At 39.4% G+C, this 14,124-nt stretch overlaps 6 protein-coding genes and 1 long non-coding RNA gene across 8 annotated transcripts in view; 4 read left to right on the plus strand and 3 right to left on the minus strand.

The window, feature by feature from the left end:
- Positions 1–761, plus strand: part of LOC104772236 (pre-mRNA-splicing factor ATP-dependent RNA helicase DEAH7-like) — an 8,439-nt gene extending 7,678 nt beyond the window's left edge. The window contains exon 18 of the mRNA XM_019241776.1: positions 31–761. Coding sequence (XP_019097321.1) covers positions 31–576 — 546 coding nt within the window. The 3' untranslated portion in view covers positions 577–761. The remainder of the gene's footprint in view (positions 1–30) is intronic.
- LOC104769510 lies at positions 882–2,113 on the plus strand. The gene is made up of 3 exons (XM_010493737.2): positions 882–1,244; positions 1,387–1,500; positions 1,623–2,113. Exons 1-3 carry the CDS (start codon positions 1,203–1,205, stop codon positions 1,791–1,793), a joined length of 327 nt encoding a protein of 108 aa, XP_010492039.1. The 5' UTR covers positions 882–1,202; the 3' UTR covers positions 1,794–2,113.
- LOC104769512 lies at positions 2,226–3,759 on the minus strand. The gene is made up of 2 exons (XM_010493738.1): positions 3,502–3,759; positions 2,226–2,924 (listed from the first exon to the last, which is right to left on the minus strand). The coding sequence occupies exons 1-2, from the start codon at positions 3,757–3,759 to the stop codon at positions 2,226–2,228; spliced, it is 957 nt and encodes a 318-aa protein (XP_010492040.1).
- On the plus strand, positions 3,999–5,592 carry LOC104769513 (polyubiquitin-like). Its single transcript, XM_010493739.1, has 2 exons — positions 3,999–4,107; positions 4,532–5,592. The coding sequence occupies exon 2, from the start codon at positions 4,532–4,534 to the stop codon at positions 5,447–5,449; it is 918 nt and encodes a 305-aa protein (XP_010492041.1). The 5' UTR covers positions 3,999–4,107; the 3' UTR covers positions 5,450–5,592.
- Positions 6,174–9,570, minus strand: LOC104769514 (protein EMSY-LIKE 3). Its single transcript, XM_010493740.2, has 11 exons — positions 9,286–9,570; positions 8,732–8,850; positions 8,245–8,447; positions 8,035–8,144; positions 7,721–7,949; positions 7,438–7,611; positions 7,278–7,346; positions 6,957–7,193; positions 6,803–6,871; positions 6,604–6,702; positions 6,174–6,509 (listed from the first exon to the last, which is right to left on the minus strand). The coding sequence occupies exons 2-10, from the start codon at positions 8,757–8,759 to the stop codon at positions 6,628–6,630; spliced, it is 1,194 nt and encodes a 397-aa protein (XP_010492042.1). The 5' UTR covers positions 8,760–8,850; positions 9,286–9,570; the 3' UTR covers positions 6,174–6,509; positions 6,604–6,627.
- The window catches only part of LOC104769515 (UPF0061 protein azo1574-like), a 6,575-nt gene continuing 2,313 nt past the window's right edge, over positions 9,863–14,124 (plus strand). The window contains exons 1-8 of one of the 2 annotated variants that reach the window (XM_010493742.2): positions 9,863–10,243; positions 10,511–10,620; positions 10,923–10,979; positions 11,072–11,371; positions 11,625–11,872; positions 11,977–12,283; positions 12,371–12,644; positions 12,799–13,217. In XM_010493742.2, coding sequence (XP_010492044.1) covers positions 9,893–10,243; positions 10,511–10,620; positions 10,923–10,979; positions 11,072–11,371; positions 11,625–11,872; positions 11,977–12,283; positions 12,371–12,644; positions 12,799–13,053 — 1,902 coding nt within the window. In that variant the 5' untranslated portion in view covers positions 9,863–9,892 and the 3' untranslated portion in view covers positions 13,054–13,217. Of the gene's footprint in view, positions 10,244–10,510; positions 10,621–10,922; positions 10,980–11,071; positions 11,372–11,624; positions 11,873–11,976; positions 12,284–12,370; positions 12,645–12,798; positions 13,218–14,124 lie in introns of those variants that run through there. The other variant, XM_019242360.1, reaches the window with a different exon arrangement.
- Positions 13,285–14,097, minus strand: LOC104769516. Its single transcript, XR_764402.2, has 3 exons — positions 13,775–14,097; positions 13,565–13,691; positions 13,285–13,483 (listed from the first exon to the last, which is right to left on the minus strand). It is a non-coding gene; the product is annotated as an uncharacterized LOC104769516 (long non-coding RNA).

The raw sequence follows: 14,124 nt of genomic DNA on the forward strand, positions 1-14,124 counted from the left end.
CAAGTCAAGGGTCTGAGAAAAGCTAGAGAGGTAAGATCCCAGCTTCTGGATATCCTCAAGCAACTAAAGATACCACTCAAGTCATGTGGACCGGATTGGGATATTGTGAGAAAAGCCATCTGTTCAGCGTATTTCCACAACTCAGCCAGATTAAAAGGTGTTGGGGAGTATGTGAACTGTAGAACCGGGATGCCTTGCCATTTGCACCCGAGCAGTGCACTGTACGGTCTGGGATACACACCGGATTATGTGGTGTACCATGAACTGATCTTGACCACTAAGGAGTACATGCAGTGTGCTACATCGGTTGAGCCACATTGGCTAGCTGAGTTAGGGCCTATGTTCTTCTCGGTCAAAGACTCGGATACATCAATGTTGGAGCATAAGAAGAAGCAGAAGGAAGAGAAAACAGCGATGGAGGAAGAGATGGAGAAACTGAGAAGAGATCAGGCGGAGTCGGAAGTGAGAAACAAAGAGAAAGAGAAAAGGAAAAGGGCAAAGCAGCAGCAACAGATTTCAGGTCCTGGCTTGAAGAAAGGAACTACTTACCTCAGGCCTAAGAAGTTTGGACTGTGACATTTGTAATGTAAAAAAACAGAGCGAAAACTTTACCGGAAAAGGGAAAAAAACAAAAAAAAACAGCCAAAATAGAGCGAACTGTAATCATCTTGTGTCTGTAGTATATTTCTCAGTGAGAATAATCTTGATTGTTTGAAGCTTGTATTGAATTCTTTATCGCTAATTAGTTTAGTTGAAACCCACTTCAATTCTAATATCGCAAAGTTATGGACTGGATTGTCCTATTTGTCTTTTGTAAAACTAATTACTCAATGTTTTTCCAATGCTCGGCTGTATAACTTATTCGCTTCTATTTTGCATGTACTTGATCTAAAGGGAAGAAATGGTTCTCAAACAGTCCCAGGAAGAAAGAAGAGAGAGACCCTGAGGACAATAGTGATGCTATGAACAATTCTTTGGAAGATGGTGAAAACACAAAGGGCTTTGGCTGGTGCAGAAAAGGAAGAACTGACTAGACTAAGAGAGCAAGTGAATGACTTGCAGACAAAATTATCGGAGAAAGAAGAGGTTTTAAAGTCAATGGAAATGTCAAGGAACCATTATCAAAAAAATGTCAAGGAACCAGGTAAACGATATCCAAGAAAAGCTTGAAGCAACAAAAACGATTGGTTGCTGAGAAGGAGATGTTGGTTAAGTCTATGCAGTTACAATTATCGGACACGAAGGTAACCTTTTTCAAGTATGTGTCTTTAGATATATCCTTTGTGTTTACTTGGAATCTGGTTTTAAACACAATGGAGAATACTCAGTTTGCTTCTGCACTTATCTCACTTGTTAATAATAGCTTCCTTTCTCTGTTTCCACTAGATCAAACTTGCAGACAAGCAAGCTGCCCTTGAGAAGACTCATGACCTTAAGATTGCCCTAAAATCCTCTTTCCCTCCCGCTTCTTTTTTTCCCAATTTCCATCTGTATTTCAAGGTAATGCTTATTATGATTACAAGTTTCGATTTTTTTTTTTTTGTTTCTTCCCTTATCAAACCCTTCTTGGGAAAATAATATTCATGCTTTTTTTTTTGTATCGTTACAATTATCTTTTGTAGAAAAATAAATTGAGTCTGAAGAGTAGAGTTGCTGCTGTTATTAACAATGACGGTGAGTTCGTGAGTTTGGTTCCTTATGTTAAGAAGGAACATCCACAGACTCCAAAACCCGATTTATTAAAACCCTCATTGAGTTCTTCTGAGAGACGTGGCTGCACTCATGGAATATAAAGGCTTGTCTTTGACCGAGACAGCAGCTTATGTTGTTGACCAATCCGTTCCCAGAGGAAGCTGTGGACTCGTTGCTGTCTCTGCCAAAGCTGAAGTCACACTACCGGTATGTTCAGGGCTTGTGCTACCGAAGATGGTTACTCTGAGATCGCAATCTGGCCAAACAACTGATACCACTAGACTTGCTTGCAGTCTTTAGAATCGGCCGGTTTGAATCGTAGTCGGATCAGTAAAGTTAAAACAAAAGGGTTAAGATGCAAATTAATAAAACCATCATTGTTTGTTTGTTATGGGTTCTCTTTAGGCTTTCGTGTTCACTATAATACAATAAGGAGTTTGTATATCACAAAAATGGGTTTATGCTAATATGACCGGAAGAAGGTATTTACATAGGAATCTTGGACTCTGTTTTATACAAATATGACCGGCGGATTAAGGGAGATCGTCAGATTGGAGTAGCGACTGAACTTCCGCGGCCAGATCTTGAGCAGTTGGATTAGCGCACCAAATCTTGCAAATGTACCGCATGACTAACAATAACGTAGAGACGAAGATACCTAAGGCAAATTCTTTAGAAACCAATCCCACGAAGCAAACTAGACTGAGTATTCCTGCAGAACGGCTCATATGACCAGAGACTGATTTGATGGTGATGTTCTCTTCCAGCACTTCAATGACTCGGAAGAACACATACGAAACAGACGAGACTCCAAAATAAACCGGGGAAAGATTAGTTTCTTCAAGTGATCCCATGGCTAATCCAATCTGGACAAACACCATGGCTCCTCCAAGAGCCGCCAAGATGACAAGATTTAACTTCTCTGAGCTGCAGCTTGAATCTAGGGATGAAGGGTTTAGGGTTTCGTGGCTCTTAAGGTATTTCACGAGATACCAGAAACTAACGAGAGCGGTAGAAGAAGCCAATCCGATTGCGAACTCCACGGACACAATTGCTACGAGGCATGCTAGAGCAGCTAATCCAAGCATGTGGCTGATCCAATCGGCCAAACGTTTGACCACCACGTCGTCCTCGAATTCAGCGACGATCACGAAGAGAACGTAAGCGACAGAGCAGAGGCCGAAGTAAAGGGGTGGGAACCAAGTCGCTTTAGTCCCCATGGCAAACGCCACCTTGTCGTATCCCATGGCCAGCATCATAATCGCCAGAGTCAAGTTATGGAGCTTCTCAGATCTTTCACTAGTCATTTCTTTGTTTCTTTTGTTCTTGAAAGTTGAAAAGTAAGAGATCTGAGATATTGGTGAAAGTGAGAATTAGAAACGGTTAAAACTAGCTAATTAACTAACTTTTTGATTAATTTGTTTCATTAATTTGATTATTTATGTTTGTATCAGAAATTTTTATTAAGCAGCTTTTAATGTTGAACGTTTGGATAGTACGGGACTCTCTCTCCATAAGAGTTTGCTTAGGCGTAGCAATGATATAAAAAGATGGTTTTACTTCTGGTGGGAAACCAAAATGCTTCAACTAGCATAAAAATCTCAAAGAAAGAAACTAACATAAAAGATACTGTTCAGGTGGGGATGAGTTTACTTTACAAACTGAATGAACGAAACAGAAGAGCAAAACAGAACCGAGCCACAAAGAAGAAGGTATTGCAATCCATACAAGGACTTGGTGAGAAACGGTGTGGACCAAAAGCATGAGGATGGCAATATTACCGAACAAGTGGCTCACGCGTCCTAACACGGCTGTGAAAGGATGCGAAACGGAAGCATACCCTATGACGCCAGTAATGTATTGAAAAATCACCATCCCGATAACATTATCTCCCCAAACGTGGGGGTAGTTTGGTAGTAAAGGCCAGAACAAGCAAGTCTCGACGGTGACGATAAGCAAGTGCATCGTTACGACGTAGATTAAAGAATTGGTCCACCCTAATGCGAGCGTTAGGAATTCAGGTAGGATTTGATCATCGTCGTCATCAAAGCCTCCTTTACCGCTCATGATTGACTTTTGTTGTTGTATGGTTTGTAAAATAGTATATAAATAAATTTATATATTACTTTCGGCTGAGGGTTTAACCTAAATTGTGCTTGTTCTTTCTTGGGCCTTCATATACTCATTGGCCCGTGGACTATAAGTAGGCCCTTATTCTAGAAGTTTCGTGTAAACAACCGCCCAATACACGTCATAATACATACGTGTCTAGTTTTGATTGGCTAATGCTTCACCGCCTCAACTTCCTCATCCTATTCGATATAACTCTATTAAACACCCGACAACCTCTTTATCCTCTTTCACAATTCCTAAAACCTAATAATCATCAATCAAATCTCTCAATCGTGTTCAAAGGTAAAATTTCTGAATCTCTAATACGATTTACTTGTTTCTTCCGATCGCAATTGATTCTCTGTTTTTTGTATTTGGTTTCACCGATAGATCTCTCTTGTGTTAATCCTCAATTAGGGTTTGTGTTTTTTTTTTTTTTCGCAGATCGAATTACTTGTCTTTGAATTTGGTTTGATTTTTCTCAAAAGAGAAATTGAGTTTTGTAATCGATTGATAACGTGTTAATTCTACGACCTAGGTTTGATAAATTAGTTTCTTGATCGAATTTGATCCTTGTTTTGGTATTTATCAATCTTTGTTTGTGAATTACTTGTCTTTGAATTTGATTTGATTTTTCTCAAATAAATTGAGTTTTGTATCCATTGATAACGTGTTAGTTCTATCTAGATTTGGTAATTAGTTTCTTGATCGTGTTTGTGAATTACAGATGCAGATCTTTGTTAAGACTCTCACCGGAAAGACAATCACCCTCGAGGTGGAAAGCTCTGACACAATCGACAACGTCAAAGCCAAGATCCAGGATAAGGAAGGTATCCCTCCAGATCAGCAAAGGCTTATCTTTGCCGGTAAGCAGCTAGAAGATGGCCGTACCTTGGCTGACTACAACATTCAGAAGGAGTCTACGCTTCATCTTGTTCTCAGGCTCCGTGGTGGTATGCAAATCTTCGTTAAGACACTCACCGGAAAGACCATCACTTTGGAGGTGGAGAGCTCTGACACCATCGACAACGTTAAAGCCAAAATCCAAGATAAAGAGGGTATCCCACCGGACCAGCAGAGGTTGATCTTTGCCGGTACGCAGCTTGAAGATGGCAGGACTTTGGCTGACTACAACATCCAGAAGGAGTCGACCCTTCATCTTGTTCTCAGGCTTCGTGGTGGTATGCAGATCTTCGTCAAGACTTTGACGGGGAAGACCATCACTTTGGAGGTGGAGAGCTCTGACACCATCGATAATGTCAAAGCTAAAATCCAAGACAAGGAGGGTATCCCACCGGACCAGCAGAGGTTGATCTTCGCCGGAAAACAACTTGAAGACGGCAGGACTTTGGCTGACTACAACATTCAGAAGGAGTCTACACTTCACTTGGTCTTGCGTCTCCGTGGAGGTATGCAAATTTTCGTCAAGACTCTCACCGGGAAGACCATCACACTGGAGGTTGAGAGCTCCGACACCATTGACAATGTGAAGGCCAAGATCCAAGATAAAGAGGGTATCCCACCGGACCAGCAGAGGTTGATCTTCGCCGGAAAGCAACTTGAAGACGGCAGGACTTTGGCTGACTACAACATTCAGAAGGAGTCTACACTTCACTTGGTCTTGCGTCTCCGTGGTGGTTTTTAAACTCTGTTATGGTCTTACTCAAAAAGTTTCTTTTAAAACTTGTGTATTTTGGGCGCTTGTAAAGCCCCCAAATAAATAATTGATGAACTATGTTTCTTTCTTTCTAATGACAAATCGAATTTATGGAATCATATCCTTCTAAATCTCGTAAAATTACGATGTGTTCCTCAAGTCAGCTTGTGTTAGTTATTATTGTGAGATGTAAATTCTTGTAATGATGGAACTCTGTTTTTGGAGCACTGGTGTCTTCAGACTTCATTGGGTGGTTACGGGTTTTAATTCTCCTCGCCAAATGTTGGCTTGCTTATCAGATGTTAATACTCATCTCTAAAATAAGCATATACCAAATCCACAAAAAAGGATTCAAAAGCCAAACTGGGAGAAGTCTCCCTTAAATTATTAAATTAGGGGTTGATACCAGAAATCCCAAGTTCATTGTTGATGATTTGTCTCAGTCCCAGCAAAGCTGTTCCTTGTACTACCGGAAGATGGGTTCCCTTGAGAGTTGAGAGCACTGGAAGCTCCTCGTTACTTTATTAGTCCTTTGATTGTATTAAATTAACAATATCTTTTGAAATTAGCAATTTTAATTTCAGCTTTCTTTTGTTAACTATCTGCTTTGCTTCCAAATTTCAGAAATTTCAATTGTTTTGACTAGGTAGGTTTTTCTTTCAGGAACTGAGATTTCCCAATAGTGCTTTTCTACTTCAGAACAAAAATAGAGTTGATCTGGTAATTAATGTTTCTACTTTCTAATAGTTTACATGAGTAGTAGTTCTTAGTCGCTCCATCTCCCCACTAATAGTAGAGTTTTGCTTTGCCCATCATCATCTCGTCTCTGCAACATTCTACATTTATAAGAAGTCTTATGGATTTTACAATGCTTAAGACCCTAACTTCCAAATCCAGTTACTGGAGTTATGTGGCACACAAATGTCATCAAATCCTTCCCCTAAACAAAATACATCCATACAACTTTTGGAATCTCCCTCATCAATTCACATTTCGCCACCACCATCTACAACACTTTTTAGCAAGTCTAAAGCTCCGGCTCCATCATCTGCATTTGAGCCAAAATCCAAAGCCACATTATAACTTCAAATTTAACAAACAAACACATTGATCCAAAGAGCAGACAGAAGAATGATGTGAACCTGAGGTAATCTGGAAGGACCCTATCAAATATTACCACTTTCTCCGTCTGATATTTCTTCAAGCTTTGCGATTGCATCCATAAGAGCTAGTTCATGATCCTACAATTTCCAAGTAAAAACAATAAAATCAGCTTCTCTTTTTCATTATAATGTAAAGTAAACAACGACCAGATTCAACAACACATGTATTGGTTCTTACTCTCAGCACTCTCTTTGCCTTCTCTACCTCTGCTGGGTTGGGGTTAACTGACCCAAAAACTTTTTCTATCTGTTAAAAATACAAATAAAGTGTTACTCAGATCAGTAACATTCACGAACATTCATTTTCCATATCGAAAACCTTGGATGATTACCTCTTTTATCAGTGTATCAGTGTGGAGGATTTCAATTTCGCCTAAAGCTTTCTTCCCAATGCCATTCTGTGTCTTTGGTTGCTGCATCTTCATGCTTCCCCTACCTCTACCACCCACATTGCCTGTAGGAACACCACGAGCCATAGATTTTGTACTTCCACGGCCTTGCCCTGGATGTCCTCCTTTACGAGAAACCCCTGGATCTTCACCTTCCCATCTGATATCTCCCGGAGATATCTATCATATATAAAGAACATTCAGAATCATATATAACCAAGGATCCAAAAGATGAGCTCTTATACAAACTGAAATCATAATTACCTCTTTAAGATTAACCCATTCCCAAGTTTCATTCCCAGTGTTAATATCATACACTAAAGCATGCCGCCCCTAAATCAATGTTGATAAAAGGAAATATATAATATCAGAAAAACAGATTTGAGACTAAAACACTGATATATAGCAGTGAAAGATACGATACCTCAACAGGGTTGTAGTCAGTTATAACAGCTTCATAGAAATGATTGTCCTCAGGCCACTTCGTCCATACCTTCCTTCCAATCAACGGGTCATATGAACCCGATTCACCTGGTTCATTTGTTAAAGCGCCAGCCTGGGGCCTTCCAGCTATGCCTGTAGGTGGGTACTGCATCGACTTCATCGAGCACAAAGAAACGAAATATTCTCATCCCTTAGTCAATGAAGAATATAAGAACATGATTCACAGTAACAACAATTAAAAGTCATGTAGCATCATGACTTACTGTCTTTGGCTTCTTGGTCTTTGGACCTGGTGGAGGACCTCCCCTTCTGATTGCAGATGACGATGGTTGCATTGAAGGGTGCATAGAAGGAGATGGTGGTCCCATCGCTAGTGAGGCGATTGACTGTGATGTCTTTTGCTTTTTACGTGATCCTGAGACAGCTGGACTCGGAGCATCATGAACCAGCTGAGGAACACTCGACTGAACGTTGTTTACCTTTCTCCATTCCCTGACATGATTTCAAATTAACCTTGTTGGCTACAAAGTTGTTTTTGATTGATTGCAGTGATGTATTAATAACATATGAAACAAACCTTATTCGCCTGATCATTTCATCAGCGTTAACCCTTGATAACAGCTCTCTGTGTTCTTCATCAGACACCCGAAGTTCTTTTCTGAGTTCAGTAATCAAAGTTTCTTTCTCCTGAAGAAAGAAAGGAAGAAAGATAAGCTTATCTTCGATTAGATGGTGAAGTTACATAAACATGGAATAACTAAATGATGAAAAGAAGCAAAATAAGTACCCAGGTAATAGCATCAGACTGGGCTTTAAAAGCGCGGAGTATCGAGCTGTAAGCTTCTTGCTCAATGAGATGAATTTGAGTTTCCATGTCATTGTGCACACGTGATAAAGGAGCAGAATTGAGAACTGAAGGCCTCCCATTGCCGGCAGGTCTGGTTCTTTGATATCTACCTTGATGAGATGGAGGCAGGTCATCATCCGTACCTGAGTGCACGAAACAGACAGAAACAAATACATTTACACAATCAAAACATAGTAAATAAGTTTGAAGCTAGACGAGAAAAGTGTCAGTAAACAACAACATTGAACAAGAAAAGAATACTCAAGCTTTTAGAGATAATGCTTTGTCAGTTAAAAGCATTGAACACAATTACATTAAAAAAAAAAAAAAGCACAACCAAATTGTGGACAGGAGAAAAAGAGAGAATAAGGACAAAAACTAACAGCAAGTTAGTCTTGCCGCAAGACTGAAAGAAAATAAGACTTACCACTACTATCAGAAGGTCGGTAATCCATCTGTGTCCTCTCCCCGATTATTCTTTACAGGGAACTTAAGAAATCGTAACGTGGGATAATGATACCTGTCTTAGTTGCACCAAAGCACGAGCTGCACAAGCACAACCAAGTAAACAACTTCAAAAAGAGGAAACAAACCAAAACCTTAACTCTCATAGCAGACCATACGAAGACCTTCACTTGTCAGGTCAAAACTGAAACCCTCAGAGCACGAAAAGCACGAACTTTTGAACTTTAAACCTTGTTGACACAGCAAATTACACTATCCAAAAACGCAGGTCAAACTTCTTAAACTCAAGCTAAACAGTAATTCATTGCAAGCTTAAGCTTTCTAAATCATACAAGAATTCGAAATTTCTACTAACTTTCTGAAATTTGTTTTATTTCCAAGCAAAGAACAAAACTTTCATAAACCCTAATTTCAGACGAAACCAGGCACATCAATGGTAAGCTTTCAAGATGAACAAAACCTAAATTGGGGATGAAGAATGTAAGATCAAGAAGAAGAAACAAAAAGCAAAAATACCTTTCTTTGGATCTATTCTCGAAATCTTCGATCAACCATGGAGAAACTTACTCCCGAAAGATCATAGATTTGAGCAGACAAACACAAATCTATAAAATCAGAGGAACAAGGAAGAAGACTCTTCTCTCGGGTCCGACTCGAATTTCACGAACGTTAAGATCTCCAGGAAGAACACGCCGCGGAAAAGTTGAAGAATTACAGTAAGAACAAATCGTGATGAATTTTTCCGAAGAGATCTATGAGTCGCGGACGTGAATCCACTTATTATTTTGTGCCCTAATATTTTTTTTCCTCAGTTGATAGGTTGGTTTGAGTTACACGAACGACGGCAACTTTTGTCGTTTCACTACTTCTCTCCCTATCTCTTTTTTTTGGTTCTGTCTTAAACCCGGCTTATTTTCGGTTCTGTCTTAATCCCGGTTCATATAAACATGAATCGATTAGGATGCAAAATACAACAAAACAACAGAATTAGAAGTAAACCGACATTGTGAAATCGAACTGAACCGGGAAAAAACCAAAGAAGGTTCGGTTCGGTCCAAAAATTGGAAAATTGAAACAAGTTTCTTTTCCAATTGAATAATTTGTGAAGGTAAGGAAAGAAGAAATGTTGTTGCGTGTGTGTTGTCCGTCGTCTCTCTTCTACCTCCGACCGCTTCATCTCTTCAGTTCAACTTCGAAACTCCCTTTTTGTCCTTCCTTTCGCCGACAATTTCGATTGACCCGATCTTCTTCTTTCGGTCGGATGGAGTCTTCTCCGGCTTCGTCTTCGTCTCCAACGCCTGTAACGGATTCATCTGCTGATTCTTTAGCGAAAGATCTGCAGAATCAAACTCTTGGAGCTGTTGTTGATGAAGGAGGTTGTAAGGTTAAACGTAAGCTCGAAGATTTTAACTGGGACCACTCCTTTGTTAAGGAATTGCCTGGTGATCCCAGAACCGATGTTATCTCTCGTGAGGTATCCATTTTTTTTGTTTCGATCTTTGATAGGAGAGAATAAGGAAGAATCTTGATTTTGCTTTTCTATTCCAATGATTGATGTGGTTTTTAATCTTGTGATTCATGTCTTGAAAGAAAAAAAAAAAAAAAGTTATATTTAGTGTTGTTTAATTTGGAATCATGAAGTTGATATTTGTACTTTGATGTTTTTAGTTGTGTTCATTAATATATTTCCCAGTAAGCTAACTTGGGCATCCGGATTTTGATTGTTTATTGTAATGTACAGGTATTGCATGCTTGCTATTCAAAAGTTTCTCCATCAGTAGAAGTAGATGATCCTCAGCTTGTAGCATGGTCTGATTCTGTTGCAGAGCTTTTGGATTTGGATCCTAAAGAGTGAGTTCGATTCTGTATGGCCAGACTTAAAGTCTTAGTGTTTGGTGCAGAAGATAATTGGGTTTTCACAGTCTTTCTTAGACACATAATTGATACCATTGTTTCGAATTCACCTTCATGGTTATTACATTTTTAGGTTTCTTTAGAGAGAAGTTGGCGCAATTGGTTCATTTCTGTTTCATATGATATGAATTTATAACATTTAAGTTTTAAGAGTGTTGCACCTTGATATTAGTTGCCATTTTGAAACCCTTTTCTCTTTCTACTTTTGACTAATGGCAACACAATTTTGATACCTTCAGATTTGAAAGGCCAGATTTCCCTCTCATGCTGTCCGGTGCTAAACCTTTACCAGGAGCGTATGTGTTCCTTATCCAAATCTGATTTTTAAGTCCGACCTTCTGAAATCCAAAAGTCTCTATTCTCAGATATTGGTATAATTTTGCTACAGAATGCCTTATGCTCAATGCTATGGAGGACACCAGTTTGGCATGTGGGCTGGACAACTAGGTGATGGTCGTGCTATAACTCTGGGAGAAGTTTTGAACTCCAAAGATGAAAGGTGGGAACTTCAGCTTAAAGGTGCAGGTAGGACTCCATATAGCCGTTTTGCTGATGGGCTCGCAGTGCTCCGTAGTAGCATCAGGGAGTTCCTTTGCAGTGAATCTATGCATTGTCTTGGAATCCCTACCACGCGTGCCCTTTGTCTTCTCACCACAGGTCAAGATGTCACTCGCGACATGTTTTATGAGTATGTCCTAAACCTTCCAGACCTTGTCTAACTTGTTCCTTCTTTATGTTCGTCCTCTGCTTAAAAAGTTCATGTACAAAGTATAAAGAAAATTAGGCTTCATAGGGTTAGGAACTGCACATGAGAATGATCGAAATTGAAGTATCTAAACCTAATAAACTAAGCCTCTAGTATAGAAAAATTTATCTATGAAAACAGACTTCTAGGTGGTTGACTAATGACTACTCCTATGTTCTTGCATTGTTCGTTGCAGTGGCAATCCGAAGGAGGAACCTGGCGCAATTGTTTGCAGGGTTTCTCAATCATTTCTCCGCTTTGGTTCATACCAAATACATGCTTCTAGAGGAAAAGAGGATCTAGATATTGTTCGGAAGTTGGCAGACTATGCCATTAGGCATCATTTCCCACATATAGAAAGCATGGATAGAAGCGATAGCTTATCTTTCAAAACCGGTGATGAAGATGATTCGGTTGTGGATCTAACTTCCAATAAGTATGCAGGTATTTACCTAATGACATTTGTATCACTCATATACTTTTGCGATTGCCAATTGTTATATTGATGGACAATATTGAACTAACTTGTGCTTTTCTAATAATATTAGCATGGATCGTTGAAATTGCTGAGCGTACAGCAACCTTAGTCGCAAGATGGCAAGGTGTAGGTTTCACCCATGGTGTGCTCAACACAGACAATATGAGCATTTTGGGTCAAACCATTGACTATGGCCCATTTGGGTTCTTGGATGCTTTTGATCCAAGTTACACCCCGAACACAACAGATCTCCCAGGAAGAAGATACTGTTTTGCAAATCAGCCTGACATCGGTTTGTGGAATATTGCTCAATTTTCTAAGACTCTGGCGGTTGCTCAGCTGATAAATCAAAAGGAGGCCAATTACGCCATGGAGAGGTAACTTTGTTTGTCACTATTGATTTGGAGCACTATTCTTAGTTATATTGTAGGAACTACTAAGTAGTTGAGGGGACTCATGATCAGGTACGGTGACAAATTCATGGATGAGTATCAAGCCATAATGTCAAAGAAGCTTGGTCTTTCCAAGTATAACAAGGAGGTCATTAGTAAACTTCTGAACAATATGTCTGTTGATAAAGTTGATTACACAAACTTCTTCCGTCTTCTTGCAAATGTAAAAGCAAATCCCAACACACCCGAAAATGAGTTATTGAAGCCCTTGAAAGCTGTGCTTTTGGACATCGGAAAGGAGAGAAAAGAAGCATGGATCAAATGGATGCGAAGCTATATACAAGAGGTATCAAATTCTTTTCTTACATTTTTTCCCCAAAGATTTCATCTTCCGTTCTTTGTAGACTATAATTTTACTTTCTACATTAGTAAACTTCTGAACAATATGTCTGTATCTTCCTGGCTAATGAAACTCCTTGTGTGTGGATTTGAAATTGCAGGTGGGTGGTAGTGAGGTATCAGATGAAGAAAGAAAAGCAAGAATGGATTCAGTGAACCCAAAGTACATTCTGAGGAACTATCTGTGCCAAAGCGCCATAGATGCAGCTGAACAAGGTGATTTCTCAGAAGTCAACAATTTGATCCGTCTAATGAAACGGCCTTACGAGGAACAGCCGGGGATGGAGATATATGCTCGGTTGCCTCCAGCCTGGGCTTACAGGCCAGGCGTCTGCATGCTTTCTTGTTCCTCTTAGTTCTCCTTCCTGCTTTCGTTTTGCTATTTATAGAAAGGAAGAGGAAAAAGTAATACTCTTATATGTGTATGGCTGTAATGCTTTAAAGTTTAAAGTGACAAGAACTTTGATGTTTTCACTATTTTATTTTTACATTGAATAAAGATTTCAAAAGTACATATAAATTCCCATGAGCAAAGCTCAAGAAAAGAACCCAACAACCATCATCCTGTGCGGCAAAAAAGCTTGATATAGAATAAACGGGTGGAAGACCATTGGATTGAACTGCATATCTCATCATACAAACAAGGCACACATCAAATTTAGTAAAATCTTTTAGTGGCAATTACAGAAGCTGATACTGAGTTTGATTATTCCAGAATGCTGCCTTCAAGCGCATACCAACAAATCCCGAGTGTCAGCTCCAAACACAAGCTCCTGATCTCACATTCTAAGACCAGAGAGAATCACACAATATAGTCAGCTATAAATAAAAGATCTAAGAGAAAGCTAAAAACATTTTGTGGCGTACATTTCAATAGCCCGAGGGGTAATGGGAACCACACCAGAAGGTGTCACAAGGGCATCGATCAGAACGTCATTTGGTGTTACAGGAACACTTCCATCCTCAAGAATTTGAGGTGAGTATGACAATGCAACTGCAGTAGGGGGAAAAGAACAGTGATTAGCTTATCTTTCTATTGAAAACATTCAGTAGTATAACTTTGATTGTGGTCTATACCCATAAGTGGATATCTCCAGTCCTTCTCCTTCGCACGGTCCTGGTATCTCTTCAAGAAAGTGTCGTAGTAGCTTTTTTTACCCATATGAGTTATCCATATAAACAAGTAGAAAGGAGTTAGATTAGAGCATGGCAAAGCATTTCTAGTTGCAAGAATGAAACTAATTGGGATGGCAAGATTTTGTATTATGACAGAAGGTTAGAGAGGAAGTGAGACTAATCTGTGTAAATAATACAACAGCAAAGAATATTCGATAAAACCTTCATATTACTCGGATATGATACTGCTTTAAGATCTTCAGCAGTACACTTAGTATGCATCTACAGATATATAGAACCATGATAGAAAG

Source organism: Camelina sativa, chromosome 20 (genome assembly GCF_000633955.1).
Source record: "Camelina sativa cultivar DH55 chromosome 20, Cs, whole genome shotgun sequence".
In the NCBI taxonomy this organism is placed as follows: domain Eukaryota; kingdom Viridiplantae; phylum Streptophyta; class Magnoliopsida; order Brassicales; family Brassicaceae; genus Camelina; species Camelina sativa.

Bases quoted from the DNA above. Each gene is read 5' to 3' on its own strand.
- LOC104769510 (XM_010493737.2), top strand. From the start codon at position 1,203: ATGTTGGTTAAGTCTATGCAGTTACAATTATCGGACACGAAG. The intron at 1,245-1,386 runs GTAACCTTTTTC...TGTTTCCACTAG, and splicing joins TACAATTATCGGACACGAAG to ATCAAACTTGCAGACAAGCA. The intron at 1,501-1,622 runs GTAATGCTTATT...TATCTTTTGTAG, and splicing joins ATTTCCATCTGTATTTCAAG to AAAAATAAATTGAGTCTGAA.
- LOC104769512 (XM_010493738.1), bottom strand. From the start codon at position 3,759: ATGAGCGGTAAAGGAGGCTTTGATGACGACGATGATCAAATCCTACCT. The intron at 2,925-3,501 runs GTGTTAGGACGC...GGATACGACAAG, and splicing joins TTTCGCATCCTTTCACAGCC to GTGGCGTTTGCCATGGGGAC.
- LOC104769513 (XM_010493739.1), top strand. From the start codon at position 4,532: ATGCAGATCTTTGTTAAGACTCTCACCGGAAAGACAATCACCCTCGAG.
- LOC104769514 (XM_010493740.2), bottom strand. From the start codon at position 8,759: ATGGATTACCGACCTTCTGATAGTAGTG. The intron at 8,145-8,244 runs GTACTTATTTTG...TTCTTTCTTCAG, and splicing joins AGTCTGATGCTATTACCTGG to GAGAAAGAAACTTTGATTAC. The intron at 7,612-7,720 runs GTAAGTCATGAT...TGCTCGATGAAG, and splicing joins AGACCAAGAAGCCAAAGACA to TCGATGCAGTACCCACCTAC.